Here is a 15,791-nt window from a genome sequence, read left to right as displayed (position 1 = left end):
GAAATGCTGGCAGCTATTATTATTATTATTATTAATTATTAGAGAATGTCATTTTCCAAATGAAGAAACTGTCTCTTGGGAAGGTGAGGGACTTCCTCATGGCTGGAACTTAAGAGTTGGAATGATGGGGACACAGGACTTGGTGACTATAATAACATCAACAATGATAATAACAGTGACCATAACACTGACATTTAAGTGGTGTTTTAAAGTTTGCAAAGCAATTTCAATAGATGATCTTATTTGAGAATTGCCTTAACTCTGTGACAAAGGGTGTTCTAAGTGTAATTTCCATTTTATAGAGAAGTGAACTGATTTGCATATAGCTGCACAGTGTGACAAAGGCAAGAAGTAACAGCATGTGGGGGCTCAAGAGTAGCAGAAAGTAGTATTCCAGGGCTGGGAACTGGAAGGCTCACCTCACCGATGCAGCCATGGAAGTGGGCACTGACATTGGCAGCAGGTGGTGGGGTCACTGAAGGCTCCACGCCTCCCAGGTAGAGGAGAGTGTGCAGGTTGAGACCTTGGCTTTTGCCAGGGGAGGATCGCTGCACTGGATGCCCACCATTTACTCGGAGGCTGCCATCCTTATTGAGGCGCTCTGCGGACACATGGTGCCAGCGGCCGAGGGACAAAGGTTGGGTACTCCGGAGTACGGCTGTCCCTGGGATGTACATAAAGAAAAGGAAGGCTTAGTTTTTTGGGGAAGGGGCTACTCAGACCATACTCTATGGCTTGGCACAGGTCCTTGAGTCAGTTTGGCACAGGAAGGGTACTTTGGAACAGTCATTCTAGGTGCCCTGGTCATTCATTAATCCAACTTAGGGAACCACGATTGGCATCTAGATCCAGTTACCTATCAAAGGTAGTGGGACTTAGTCAGTCATCATGGGTACCTGGTTCATGATCCCTACTCCCTATACTCACCTGAACCCAGTTCATAGCGGAATTCCAGGTGACCACCAACCATTGCTAGGGACACAAAGTCTTCCACAGGTGCGCCCTTCCCACCACTGAATAGTAGGATTCCTTCAGGAGCCAGTGGTTTGAACTCAAGATCCAAGCGTAGTTCATGATGAGTGTTGGTGAGGGCAGGCAATGCCAGGTATGAACCGGCACCTGACAGGGAGGGTGTAGTCACTGTCACACCTAGAACAACAATAAACAACTTCAGAAAAGTTGAAAGGTAGAAAATAAACCCACATATGTCATCAGCATTTCTGTATATTATCAACAAAACTCTGCAGGAAGCAATAGAAAGAGAAATTCTATTTAAAACTATAAACAATATAAAATAATAATCTGCCAAGACATACATGGGAAATAAGTGAACACAATTATAAAACATTCTTCACAAAAATAAAAATAGATCTTAATAATTAGATAGATCTTAATAATTAGATATATATTAATTACTTGTGGGTAGGTTGAGGCAATATAATAAAAATGATAATACTGCTTTAATTAATTTACTTATTGGTGCCATAGCAATCAAACTACCGAAAAGCTACTAGAAAAAAACTAACAAAATTATTTGGAGGAATAGAAGATCAAGAATATCAAGGGAATCAGTGAAAAAAATTTTGACAAGGAGGGGTACCTAGAAGCAGTAGCAGATTTCAAACTATATTACAAAGTTGTAATTATCAAAACAATTTAGTCATAGGTAAGAAAAAGAAATTAGCATTGAAAAAAGGAACATAATATAAGAAACAAATGAACACAGTAAAGCTTTTGGAGCAAGAGCTCAGCTCAATTCAACAAAAAATGTTGGGAAAAGTAGAAAGCAGTCTGTCAGAATATAGGTACAGACCAACACCTCATACCATTATTGGAGATAGGCTCAAAATGGATGCATGATTTAAACATATTGAATATGATATTCTAAATAAATTAGTGGAGCAGGAAAGAAATTACCTGTCAGATATATAGATCAAGGAAGAATTCATGATAAGACAAAAGACAGAGAGGATCTCAAGAGAGAAAAATTACTAATTTTGATAACATAAAATTTCAGTTTTTGGACAAATAAAAAAAATGCAAGAGAATGGGAAAACTTTGTAGCAAATTTCTTTGATAAAGTCTCTCTCTTTTTTTTTTTTTTAGTTTTTGCAAGGCAATGGGGTTAAGTGGCTTGCCCAAGGCCACACAGCTAGGTAATTATTAAGTATCTGAGACCAGATTTGAACCCAGGTACTCCTGACTCCAAGGCCAGTGCTTTATCCACTATGCCACCTAGCCACCCTAAAAGTCTCATTTTTAAAATACATGAAGGAATAGAGTCAAATTTAAGAGAAAAACCTCCATTCCTCAACTGGTCATAAAAATGGTCAAAGGATATGAATTAGTTTCAGAAGAAGAAATCCAAGACTTCAATAACTATATGGAAAAATGTCCCCAAGTACTAATTATTAGAGAAATGCAAATTAAAATTCTCAAATACCATCTCATAACCATCAGATTGATGGTTGTGACAGATGACAAAAAAGGAAAATGACCAATGTTGGGTATGGGAAAATAAGTATACTATCTACACTATTACTAGGTGGTAGAAGGTATTCCAAAGAGCTTAAAGTAAAAGGAAGAGGACCCATATGTACAAAAATATTTATAGTAGTTCTTTTTGAAGAGATACTCTTTGAATTATAAGAAACAGGATGGATTCAGAGAAATTTGAGAAGTTTTGTATGAACTGATGTAGAGTGAAGTGAACCAGGAGAACAATTTATACTGTAACTACCATATTGAAAAAAAATCAATTTTAAAAGATTTAGTAATTTTGATCAATACAATAACCAAGCACAATTCCAAAGGGCTCATGATGTAAAATGCAACACATTTCCAGAAGGAGAACTGATGGATCTAAGGCAGATTGAAGCATTTTTTTCTGGCATAGGCTAATATAATAATTTGTTTTGAATGATTATATGTATTTGTAATTTTTTTCCCTCCTTGCTATCTCAGTGGGTGGAAGAGAGGGAGAGGAGAGGAAGAGAATTTGGAATTGAAAAAAAAATTTTTTTGGTTTCCCAATCAGCACAGAATATTGCCTTTCTTTTATCTTCCCTCCCTGTTCTGCTTCTTTTCCCTATTCCTTGGCTCATGACCATAGACTCCATTTTTGGATAAGGGCTGACATCACATACCTTCCATGCACTTCTCTCCAAAGCGGCCCAAGTGACAGCGGCAGGAATATCCTCGGCCATCTGGACGGTTCACACAGGTAGCATCAGGTCCACAGGCCTCTGGGGAGGCAGAAAGGACAGGACAGGTAAGGGGTAAGAATGAACAGGTGGAGGGAGCAAATAGCTGGACATCATCTGGGCCAAGAAAACCTCCATTCTGGTGGTGCATTGGGAGAGAAGAGATACCGAGGCAGTTGGTTCCAGGGGCAGGAAATGAGGATATAGCAGATGGTAGAAACTGAAAGTGATGTTGCTATGTATTGGAGGAGAGGAGTTTGAGTGACAGATTTCTAATAAATATTTATTGAATTCATAGCCCACAGATTTGGAGATAGAAATAAGAGTATGCTGGTAATGGTTTAATGCCTGGTTCTATGGAAAAAAGTGTACATGATACATATTTAAGTTTATTTGTATTATAAACATTTTCTTCATCAGTTTCTGAAGTCTAGACAATCAACAAAATAATAAATCAAGTCTTGATATGAAGCCTTTCTCAGATTTCTGATGTGTAATGCTTAAATGGAAAATTTAACACCTGGCTCTCAGGAGCCAGCCTTATACTTGCTTAGAAAAGACTTTAGGGTTGGTCCTTGAGTCCAACTCTGCCATTTTCTAGTAGAGGAAAGGGTAAAATGAGATAATCTCTCTCTCTCTCTCTCTCTCTCTCTCTCTCTCTTTTTGCAAGGCAAATGGGGTTAAGTGGCTTGCCAAGGCCACACAGCTCGGTAATTATTAAGTGTCTGAGACCAGATTTGAACCCAGGTACTCCTGACTCCAGGGCCGGTGCTTTATTCACTGTGCCACCTAGCTGCCCCTAAAAAGATAGTTTCTAAAGAGTTTTGCAAAGTGTCATATGAATGCTAGTGATTATTTCTTCTTGCTGTTGTTATTAAATCCTTTGTCCTTCCCACTGTCCAGGCTGCCTCCCTTGTATGAGTGATTGGTGGGGTGTGAGGTACCTGGGTGACAATGTAGAGCCTGCGAATGTTCACAGCGGCTGCCAGTGAAGCCTCGGGGACAGGAGCACACATAGCTTCTGCTCTCAGAATCCTGGCAGTACCCCCCATTCTGCAAGGCAGAGTCCACAGGTAAGGCCTTCAGTGTTCCCATCCCTTGAACCCACCTTCCTCTTGGGGTTTCCATAAGGCCAAGGTTCCTATGTCCTGCTTTCTATTCCTGGGATCACCAAGGGTAGGAGAAGGCTCTTGGAAGAGCTGGAAGAAGGGGCAGGAAGGGGTGGGGAAAAGGTGATAGAGGGAAGGGCCTTCAGGTAGGAGTTGATTCAATTGAAGGAGGCTAAATTGGGCTACCAGTAAAGGGGTGTTGTTAGAAGCCCCACAGTCAGGAGAAGGGAAGGGAGGGGATGACATCACCTGGCAGGGCATATCCTTGCAAGTGGGGCAGTGGGAGATGCCATGGGCCGTGAGATTGAGATCATGGAAAATCACTTCCTCCCCTTGGATTCGGAGCTCCCGCACGCAACCTGAGGAGGCAGTGGATTCTGGGATCAGGACAGGCACCGACCTCTGCCTAAACCCAGGAAAATCCCCCTCACCAACATGCCAGCCACATCCCCATATACTCTGCCATGCAGAGCTCCTTCCTTGCTGAAGGGGAAGAGCTGAGTTAAAAGAGCTTTCACCTTGAGCAAGTAGCTTGGGAACATCAGAGGTCTGTGGGGAGGGAAGGTGAGTCCTACCTATAAAGCCACTACTCAGACCAGCCTTGGGGATGGCGCCGTAGTCTGGGTAGCCACCCAGGTAGAGCTCCTCATTCAGGTCTAGGCCTTGGAATTTGCCCTGGGGGGTGATGAGTGAAGGGGTCAGTGAGTTGAAGGAAGTTGATGGGAAGCCTGTTTCCACACTTAGGGACCCTGAGGACAACTTTAGACCCCCCTCTCTGGCTGCCTCGGCTTCTGTCTGTTTCTAGGCTCTTTGCTCATTGTTTTCCCCTTTAATGCTAGGACATGCTCCAGAGCAGTAAGGATGTGAAAAAGACTGTTGCCCCAGCCCAACCTGAGGCAGAACTGAGTCTCTGGAGGCCTCTGAAGAGCTGAAGGGTCTTAGGGCTTCCCAAGAAAGAGACTATACTCTCTCTCATCAGCCTGGGGTCTCCCTGAGGGCAGGGGCTTTTTTTCCCTTCTCACACTGGGAGCTCCCTGAGAGCATGCACTATATCTCTTCCATCAGAGACACCACAGAGACAAAGGTGTTAGGGAAAGGAGTTCATTGTCTCACCTGGGAAGTCCCATTGACAGGGGGCAGGTTGCCCACAATCAGGGTCCCCTGGGTCAGATTTCGAAGAAGGGTCACCGTGTGGAACTGGCCTAGAGCCAAGGGGGTGGGGTGGCGGATGGTGGCCATGCCAGACCCAGCATCAAACCTGCTCAGGGCAAGAGGTTAGTGTTGGGGGAGACTGGGATTGGGAACTATGGGGGGAATAGGCTAGACCAAGGGAGAAAGGGCAGTCCAGAAGTCTTCTGCTTCCTGCTCCAGTAGACCCAAGAAGCTGTAATAATAACTGGGAGTAGCTCTTGGGTGGTTCCAGGTTCCAGTCGATTCATGCACAGGTAGGTAGACCTATCCTCAGTCCCTCCATCCCAGACATTCTGATGGCCATCCCTAGATCCTTCTCCCAGGGTTGGTGCCTACCTTCTCACTTCAATCTACACCCAGCTTGGCAGACTCTGGGAAGTCTTCCCAGACTAAACCCATCTAGTTCTGCCCTCTAATTACACTAACAACCAACCTCTGTTCCCCAACATAAGGGGAATTTCTTGAAATTCATTGTTCCTTCTAAATACTGAGGACTCTCTAAGAGCTGGGTCTGTGTCCACCCCACCCCCCATAAAAATGGCATCTCTTTGAGAGTAGGGACTTGTTCACATCGCCTCATCATCCCATGGTCCTGCCTTAGTTTTGGTCAGGATTCTGAAAGCAAGTGGGAGTATAGGGAGAGAAGGGCATCTCACCGGAACTCTGGCCTCCCGCCCACCAGACCAAAGGAGATGAAGTCAGGCTGCCTGGCTGCCAGATTAACAGGGGTCCCAGGGCTTGGGATGCGTTTCTGCCCATTGTAAATCAGCATACCTGTGATAAGCAATGAAGTCAGTAACTTCCTGTCCAGTGTCTCCCTCTCCCGTCCCCAAATATTGCTGGAACAAGGTGGGTTCTGTCTCTACTCAACTCCCCAACCTGACCTCAGTCTTTGTCTCTTTCTGAGACAGTCACCTTGACTGTTATGTACCCCTCTTCCCCTGGAGGAGTCTCTAAATTCAAGGGAACCTGCTGAAAGATTTATTTTTTTTTTAGGTTTTTTTTTTTTTGCAAGGCAAATGGGGTTAAGTGGCTTGCCCAAGGCCACACAGCTAGGTAATTATTAAGTGTCTGAGACCAGATTTGAACCCAGGTACTCCTGACCAGGGCCAGTGCTTTATCCACTAGCCACCCCTGAAAGATTTATATAGAGGGAGAATTCATGTCTATCCCCACACAGCAATCAGTTACATGAAGAAAACCCTAAAGCGCATGAGGGAAGGGCAGAAGACTTACCAGAATAAAGAAGGAGGGCTGGACAGGGAGGCCGAAGACAGGTAGAAACGGAAAAGTGGAGAGAGGCAGGCGGTGTGAGTCAGGATTGGGGGGGGAGAAGGAGAAGGGGAGCAGGGGAGGAAGAGGGAGGGCATCCTCAAGAAAAGGGGATGGAGCAGATGAACAGGACAGAGAAGAATGAAGAACAGATCATGTTGGAGAATCCCAGGAGGGGAGGCACCATGGAGAGAGAAGAGGGAGAGATGAAGAAGAAAGAATGAATGAATGAGAGAGAAGAGAGAGAAGGGATAGAAAAACAAGATACCAGCTGGTCTATATGCATTTTGAGATAAAGAGAAGGGCAGAATCTAGAGATGGCCTTTAGACTCAGGGGAAAGGGGGCATCAGCTGTTGAGAGGGAATGATCAAACAGCAGACTTGGTCTTGAACCAGGCTTCCATCCCCAAGATGGTGATTAGGAACCTTCCCCACCTGTGTCCATCCACCCTCTTACCATCTGCAGCATCAGGTCGGAAATTGATACGGATTTCAAACTTCCTGTAGGCATCTTTGATGGTAGGCAGGGGCAGGAAGGAATGTGGGGTCTGGGTGAAGTAAGGGACCACTCTCTCTGTGGACAAGGTATAGCGGTCAGAAGGAATGACCCATAAGATATGGTGGGGGAGAATTAGAGGCTGGCATCAGGGGAATCTCACCTGGTACCTGGAGGCGGGCAAAAGCTTTCACTTTGCCCTGGCGATTGGTAGCAGTACAGATGTATGTGCCAGCATCTTGGGGCCGAACAGAGGGTAGTGTCAGCACGTTGTTCTCCAGGTGACTGTCTGGGGGAAGGTCTCCCTCCAGCTGAAACAAAATATAGCCACATGTTCTCAGTTCCACCGCCGTTACCATATGTCTGGTGCCTTGGCTCTTCAGACTGGTACCACCTATTTGAGCCTATGACCCTCCACTCGATCTTGAGTATATTCTCTGAGAAGTCCTTCTTTTTACTCCTGGATCCTGTGATGCAGTGTTATGGGAGCTGAATTTGGAGTTAAGAGAACCCAATCCTTAGTTGGAGACCATAAGAGAAGCCCTTGTCTCTCTCATAGCCTCAGTTTCCTCCTTTGTAAAATGAAGAGTTTGGAGGAGGTTCTCCTCAGATCTCAGAGGTGGATCTTATGTTCCTTAATCACCAGCATCAATCTCAACCTCTGTCTGGTGATGAGGATTCAAGTTAGCCCTGACTTGATATGGTATGATAAAGGGGAATGGCAAGACTGCAGGATAATAGAGCTGGAAACAACCTTAAGTCATTTAGAAAACTCTTCCCCCATTTGACAGATAGGAAACTGAGGCCCTGAGAGATTAAATGACTTGCCCATGGTCATATAATGAGTTAATGTCTGTGGCAGGATTTGAACCCATGTCCTTCAATGGATTCTTTTATGTCTTTAGTTTCCTCTTATCCTTTGGTTTGACCCTACTTTCACATTTCCCTCTCCTCCCACATAGGATCCTACCTTGGTCCAGGTGATGTCAGGAGTTGGGAAGCCGGAAGCCATGCAAGGGAAGACAGCTGCGGAGCCAGCGGGTACTCGGACCTCAGGAGGGGCTGAGATCTGAGGCAAAGCTACAAGGGGGTAGGAGGTACACATTGTGAGACACTGGCACCAGAAGATAGGAGTTGGATTTAAGGGAAATGATGGGCATGGAAGGGTTATGAAATTGGGCTGAGAGGGTATGATTGGCATGAAGTGGGCAAGGCCACATTTGACCCACCAGATCATGCATGGGTTTGGTAACTGGGGGGAAATTATGGGCAGAGAGGTTTGAGAGATCCAAGGATGTGCAGGATCCTGGAGGGAACCAAGGCAGGCCTTTTACCTTGCACAAGCAGCAGCACATGAGACTGGGTGGTTCCCGCAGCATTGGTGGCAGTGCAGCGATACTGCCCAGCATCAGCCTGCTCCACGCGGGCAATCCTAATGGTGCCTCCACTCTGCACGATACCTGAACGCAGCTGGCCCCCCACTTTGCTCCAGGTGACATGAGGCTTGGGGTCTCCCAGGGCCAGGCACTCAAACTCCACAGCATGACCAACTACTACTGTCTGTACTGATGTCCGGATGTTAATGAGCACAGAGGGGAGAGCTGGGGAGAAAGAGAGGAGAGATAGGGATTCAGAGACACAGGTTGGACTCAGAGAGGCAGAGCAGGCAAGCCCTGAGAATGGCAAGGCAGCAACTGATGCCAATAGTCTTCAAGATGCCTTTTGGCAATTTATCAAAGTTTAGAAAGTCCAGATTTCTGTTTCCTAATCTGGTGTATATACTGAAGAGCTGAATGTATTGACAGGAAGAAGAAGAGAGGATTCCCTGAGATCTTTGTGGGAAAGAGTGGAGAGTGGAGAGCCTGGTTACCAGGCTGGCTTTGCCTTTGTCCGTGTTCCCCTTTCTTGCGTTGTCCCTAGGGAAAGTCTTGTACACTGGGCTGGGCTGTAGACTGTCTGAGGTCTTTAACACAGAGTCTGGAGACTCTGTTCTGTTACCTTGTGTTCTAGTCATAGGATCCCTAGTCTCTCAGACTAGTCTGTATCAGAGCTTATACTTAGACTATTCTCCTACCCCATCAATAAAGTATAAAGAGGATTATGTCAGGTTTTGGAAGGTCTTATGATCTCTATGATTTAAAAGACTCTCTAAAGTCCCTCAGATCCTTTCCCTTATTTGTTTCCTTTCTTCCTGATCCATCTACAGAAGAGCCTGAGCTTCTTTCACCCAAATTTCACTCTGGACTTGACCAAGACTTTCACCTATAGATCAAATGGAGCTACAGTGGATAGAGCACTGATTCTGAAGTGAGACAGACCAGAGTTCAAATCCAAATGTGTGACTCTGGGCAAGTGCTAATTGCCTCCAAAAGAACAACACAGGGTGGCTAGGTGGCGCAGTGGATAAAGCACCAGTTCTGGAGTCAGGAGTACCTGGGTTCAAATCTGGTCTCATACACTTAATAATTACCTAGCTGTGTGGCCTTGGGCAAGCCACTTAATCCCATTTGCCTTGCAAAAAACCTTAAAAAAAAAAAAAAAAAAAAAGAACAAAGCAAAAGACTTTCACTCACCTTGAACCACTAACTGTGCACTAGCCTGGGCCTGGCCCCATGGCCCATGTGCACGGCAAATATATGTTCCCTGGCAGCTCTGGTCCAAGTTCTGGATCCTGTAAAGAAATCAAAGTCCAATATCGATGGTGCTGATGACAATAATGATAATGAGAATCACAGTACTTAACAATAGCAGCACTTTCTATCTATAAGGACAAATCAGTTTACTTCTGACTCTCCTCATTTGTAAAATACAGATAACACTCCTGCCTCTCCCCAGGACTTACTTCCATGCTTCCCAAACCTCCCTCCAACCCTGGAATCATACACTGGAAAAATCTGCTCTTGCAGGGTCTTCCATGGACTGGATGATTCTTCCTAGACCCTCTATTTTAAGGAAGGCATCTAGGTAAGCTATATCTTCATTCTTTTGGGGACCACCCTTTGGATTCCCTTCAGAACTTTCTCTACTATCACCTTACTTAATCTTATTTTTATAAGTTGTCTTATCCCCTTTGAACATAAGCTCTTTGAAGGCAGGGATTGTCTTATTTTTTTTTCCCTGCTGGTATATGAATTTTCAGCCCTTTGACCAGTTCATACTAAGTAAGTTCTTAATGTTTGCTGGATTGACCAATTAATTAAGTGACCTCCCAAGACTATAGTGAGGAGATTACTTTGTAAACCTTAGCATATAGGAACTAGTGCTGGGATGAAGTCTACCCATGAGATGTGAACCTCTATCATAGGCTCCATGGCAGGGACCCCAGGGACAGCATACCCCTTCCCCATATCTGCCTCCCTTTCTCACCGAAGCACCCCGTCTTGCACAGTGTGACCCTGGGGTAGCTGCCCTCCTTCTTTGAACCAGCGGATCTGGGTCTCCCCATCACTGGGTACAGCACAGTGGAACTCAACGCTGCCCCCGATGCCTTTGGTCTCATGCTGAGGTGTGATGTGTACAGATGGAGCTGTCGCTGCAGGGAAGGAGACTGAAGGATGGGCACCTGCTGAAGCAAGATTGGAGGTCACAACTTGGCTGTTCATGGGTAGTCTTGGGACAAGGGACCCCTTCCTGGGCACTACCTACCCCCTGGCCCTTCTGCTTGAAGACCATTAGTGAAGCAGAGATGCCTTAAGAGGATGGAGAATTCTGATGTAGGCTACTTAATATTTCATCTGCTTTGGAAGTTAGAGACAGATTATACACATATGACAGAGAAATAAGATGTGGTTCCTGACTTGACCTATTTAAAAATTAATTTGTAAAATTTTCAGTTCCAAATTCTTTTCTTCTTTCCAGCTCCTCTAACACTAAATGAGAAAGTTCCTGTCTTTAAAGGGTTTCTTCATCCCTCCCTCCCCTGAATCCTACCCCATCCCCCATCCTCCCTCCAATCTATAGGATTTTAGAGCTGGAGACTTTCATCAACATCCAGTCCAATGATCCAGAACCCATTTCACAGATGGTGTGATGAACCCCAGGGAAAGTGACCAGCCTAGGGCCAGCAAATAGCAACAGAATTAGCATGTAAAAGTAAATGAATGTAAGCTCCTTGAGAACAAGGATTATTTTATTTTGGTTTCTATAGCTCCATTTTTTTTTTTAGGTTTTTTTGCAAGGCAGTGGGGTTAAAGTGGCTTGCCCAAGGCCACACAGCTAGGTAATTATTAAGTGTCTGAGGCAGGATTTGAACTCAGGTACTCCTGACTCCAGGGCTGGTGTTGTATCCACTGTGCCACCTAGCCGCCCCTTATATCTCCAATTTTTAGGACAATGACTAACATGTTGTGGATGTATATTAAATGATTTTTTAATTGAATTACATTGAAATTGTGCATTCTGATTTAGAGATCATTTCATCTGACTTTTACATTTGACATAAAAAGAAACCATCATGCAAGGAATCATGATGATACCTGAGTTCAAATCCTACTTCAAACACCCCAAAGCCTCTCAGCCTCAGTTTCCTTATGTGTAAAATGGAGATAACAAAAACACTAACCTCTCAAATGAGCTGACAGATGTCAATAAAGTGCTCTGTAAGCACTAATTCTTATAGGATATTAGATTTATAGTTCTAGAACAGGACCTTAGCTCATCCACTTCTCAGTTGATTGATGAGGAACCCAGGACTAAAGAGGTCACACAGGTGAGGGCCAGGAAGCCAACTCAGGTCTGCAGACTCCATAGCTCACTATGGGTGGAAAATCTTATTTTCCTGTGATGCTTTCTATCCTCTTCCTCATCTTTCAGAAACCTTCCCAGCCTTACTTAGTCCTTAGTTTAGGACCCACTTCCTTCCTGAAACCAATACCCAAGAGGAAATTTTCTCTCCCTTCCCAAATATCCCTAGAGCACATTTTTTGTCTGGATGTCCCCTTCACTTTTGAATGCTCCTTCTCTAATAATAATGATAACAGCATTGACAACAGCTAGGATTTATTAAACTTATTATTATTAAGCTTATTATTGCTAAGCATTTTGCAAATATTATTTCATTTAGTGTCTGAGGTTGGATTTGAATTCAGGTCCTCCAGACATAGGCCAGGACAATGTCAACTGCTTTATTTTATATAATACTTAATCTGAGTACTTATTATAAACCCTCAAAAACCAGTTTGATCCCTGAGGTCACCAACAAATTTGTTTCTTATCTCTGTATTCCTAACACAGTCCGGGCTCTTGGACACAGTAGGAACCAGTGGCAGTGAGGGCCTGTGGAGGGGTGTCTCTGGGTCTGGTGGGTGCCACTGATGATGCTAATCCTTCACTTTCATTTAAGGTAATGGGGTTCCAAGATCACACAGCTAGGCAATTATTAAGTGTTTGAGGTCCCATTTGAACTCAGGTACTCCTGACTCCAGGGTGGGTGCTCTATCTACTCCGCCACCTAGCCGCCCCCTGATCCTTCATTTTCAAAGAAGACCAAGATATCAGGGAGGTGATGCCATGACAAGCACATGATTTGGATTTGAGGGGGGGGGTGCACTGTGCTAAGTGACCCCTCCCCTCCACTTTCTCCTTGGGAGCCATATGGTTCAGTGGCCAGAAATGGATCACGACGGCTGGAGATGGCCTTGGACTTGACTCAATCAGGGTTAAGTTGCCCAAGGTCACATAACTAGTAAATGTCTGAGATTAAATTTGAATTTAGGGCTCCCTGAATTCAAAGCTGGTGCTCTACCCATGCTCTATTGCCATCTAACTAAATTGTATCCAAAGATAGTCATCCTCCTTCTTCTTCCATGTGGCTCTCACCTTGGATTCTGAGGTGGGCAAAGGCCTGGGCAGAGCCCACCTTGTTGGTGACGAGGCACTGGTACTGGCCAGCATCCTCGGGGGCTGTGGGGTGGATGCGCAACAGGTCCCCTCGGACAGCTGCCTGTCTGGAAAGGCTGCCATTCACGCGACTCCAATGGAAGGTGAGTGGGGGTGTCCCATGTGCCAGACACTGGAACTGTACCATTTCTCCTACTCCTACCAGGGCCTCTTCAGGAAGTGTTGTGGCATATGGAGGGCCTGTGGGAAATACAAAAGGGGTGAGGGAGGTGAGCAAAGAGTATCAATGGGGCAATAGGGTATAGATCAAAGATTAGATGGGGATGAAGGATGAGCAGAGTTCAGGGAAGGGAAAAGGACAGTCTGCTCAGCCCTAGAAACCAGCTACATCGGAGGACAAAGGAAATGATGGGCAGAGATGAGAAATGGGGAAATAGGTAGTGAAGAGATGGATACGTGAAGGAAGGTTGATTCAGAGGACATTAAAGCTGCTGGCAAGCTTGGTAGGAGTTCAGGGACAGAAACAAGAGGCAGAAACAATGGAGCATCCACTCCCAGAAGCCAAAGACTGAGTCCTTACTCTCCACGTGCAGGATGACAGTGGTCTCAGCATGCCCAACTGAATTGGTAGCATTGCAGATATACTGGCCAGAGTCTTGTTGGGCAACCTCAGGGAGGATCAAGGTGTTACCAGACAGCTGATGCTTCCAAGGCAGAGGTGCCCGAAGCTTGGACCAATGCACTGTTGGGGTGGGGCTGCCTAGAGGGTAGAAAGAACCAGAAGAAGTGGGCATGGGGGGGGGGATTCCTTGGACAACCATTCCCTAAGGATAACCAGAGTTAGAGGTAGAAGGGACATTAAAAATAATCCAGTCAAATCACTTCAAATCATTCTCATTCCATTCAACTATCAGTCAGTCTATAGTAGAACCATATCCTTAGGTCACCTGAAAACATCTTCCCTTCTTTCCTCCCAGGTGCCCCTGCAGGCACCCCCACCCCAGTTCCCCAACAAAAGGCAGTTAATCCAATCAATTTTGGAATTCAGGCCCTGAGGGCCCACTTCCCAAAGGTGGGAAGGATTCAAATAAATCATTAAATATGGAGACCCCTAGACTTCTCCTCCCCCAGATAACAGAATTAAGTTTACCAACCCATCTAGGAGTCCACCCTATTCTCTTCCCACCAGGTAGTAGTCTTGAGCCCACCCCACCCACTTCCAGCCCCAGAAGTTGTGGTTTGTCCTCCTTTGGGAAGAGGACCAGGACATGGGGGAGGTGATGTGGTGACTTTAAATGGACTGGATTGAAGTGCGGGGAGGCTGTGCAAAGTGTCCAGTCTTACTCTCTCTCTAGAGCCATTTGGATCCAAAGGGCAAATAAAGATCTGGATGATTGGAGATGGCCCTGGATGCAGGGGGAGATTTAGACCTTTTTTAAGTTTGAGATTGAGTGATTTAGGAATTAATTACTCTATAAGGCTAGGTTAAAAAAATGTGGCAGAGAATGGCCTCTTTTACCAACTCAAAAAAATCAAACAAACAAACAACTTAGAAGGCGAAGACCCTGAGGGTATCTAACAGGTGATTGACCCAAAGCAATAGAAATTTTGATTGCTGAAACCACTCTAGGGGTTTACTAGGTATATTTCTTTTCTTTTTTTAAGGACCTTGCATTAAGCCAGTTAAGTAATCAAATAAACACTACCTTTGTTTCTAGCAAGGGGTCTCCAGGCTTCCACTCCCCAACTACCTTGTGACTTCCATGATACTCTTTCCCTGGGCTCTCTAGGAGAGTTCTATACTATTTGAAAACTCCTTGAAGACTGGGACTGGTATTTATTGTTTGCTTTGTCTTTTAAATTTGTATCCCCAGCACTTAAAGCACATTGTTGGCCCTTAGGCTTTTTCATTATTTAATTAACTAATTAATTCATCCTGTAGCTATTTCTGCTGGAGAGGTTTAGTAAGAGGTCCTAGAAGAATCATGGTTCAAAACCTCTTTCAGACTGATGTGAATTATGGATAACTCACTTATCCCTGGTGCTCTGGCAGCTCTCAAGTTGCTTCTCTGCAAATATTTTATTGTTCCATTTTACAGATAAAAAAACTGAGGTTGGTAAATAGAAGGACCCTCATTTGGACCCAAGTCTTCAATCACCTCATGTTCTTTTCATTTCCAGAGCTCCCAGGATGTCTGAAAGTACTACCTCTGCCAAGTGAAAGATCAAGGAAAGGCTCTCAAAGAAGAGCTGAAGCTCCTAGTGACCCCAGCCTCCTGGGCTCCTCACAGTGAAGGATGGGAGCCCAACTCTCAGGGAGGCTTGTGTTTGCCCTTTATAACCAATTGATTATCAGAGCAATGATACTTAATAATAACAGCTAATGTTTATATGTGCCAGAACTGTATTAAACCCCTTACAAATATCTCATTTGATTCTCACAACAACCCTGAGAGGTAAATCATTATTATCCCAATTTTACAGATGGAGAAATTGAGGTAGACAGAGGTTAATTGACTTGCCCAGGGTCACACAGCTAAATAAGTGTCCAAGGCTACATTTGAATTCAGGGCCAGTGATCTGTACATTGTGGTGCATCCCCCTAGTGGCCTACTTCAATAGATATCTAAGTATCCATTTCTGGGAACATTTTGAAGTTCAGGATGGTCCTTCCCTAGTGCC

At 44.9% G+C, this 15,791-nt stretch overlaps 1 protein-coding gene across 1 annotated transcript in view; it reads right to left on the bottom strand.

Annotated features, from left to right (window-relative positions):
• The window catches only part of HSPG2 (heparan sulfate proteoglycan 2), a 192,367-nt gene that overhangs the window by 14,532 nt on the left and 162,044 nt on the right, over nt 1-15,791 (bottom strand). The window contains exons 80-95 of the mRNA XM_074218188.1: nt 13,690-13,869; nt 13,089-13,349; nt 10,638-10,836; nt 9,845-9,942; nt 8,606-8,872; nt 8,242-8,351; nt 7,435-7,582; nt 7,233-7,349; nt 6,160-6,277; nt 5,426-5,570; nt 4,888-4,987; nt 4,562-4,671; nt 4,148-4,256; nt 3,147-3,245; nt 928-1,149; nt 420-664 (exon numbers count right to left, since the gene is read on the bottom strand). Coding sequence (XP_074074289.1) covers nt 420-664; nt 928-1,149; nt 3,147-3,245; nt 4,148-4,256; nt 4,562-4,671; nt 4,888-4,987; nt 5,426-5,570; nt 6,160-6,277; nt 7,233-7,349; nt 7,435-7,582; nt 8,242-8,351; nt 8,606-8,872; nt 9,845-9,942; nt 10,638-10,836; nt 13,089-13,349; nt 13,690-13,869 — 2,528 coding nt within the window. The remainder of the gene's footprint in view (nt 1-419; nt 665-927; nt 1,150-3,146; nt 3,246-4,147; nt 4,257-4,561; nt 4,672-4,887; nt 4,988-5,425; nt 5,571-6,159; nt 6,278-7,232; nt 7,350-7,434; nt 7,583-8,241; nt 8,352-8,605; nt 8,873-9,844; nt 9,943-10,637; nt 10,837-13,088; nt 13,350-13,689; nt 13,870-15,791) is intronic.

The sequence above is a fragment of the Macrotis lagotis genome, chromosome 1, assembly GCF_037893015.1.
Source record: "Macrotis lagotis isolate mMagLag1 chromosome 1, bilby.v1.9.chrom.fasta, whole genome shotgun sequence".
NCBI lineage: Eukaryota > Metazoa > Chordata > Mammalia > Peramelemorphia > Peramelidae > Macrotis > Macrotis lagotis.
The sequence above is the reverse complement of the archived record's forward strand: the minus strand, read 5'-3'. Positions and strand labels throughout refer to the sequence as shown.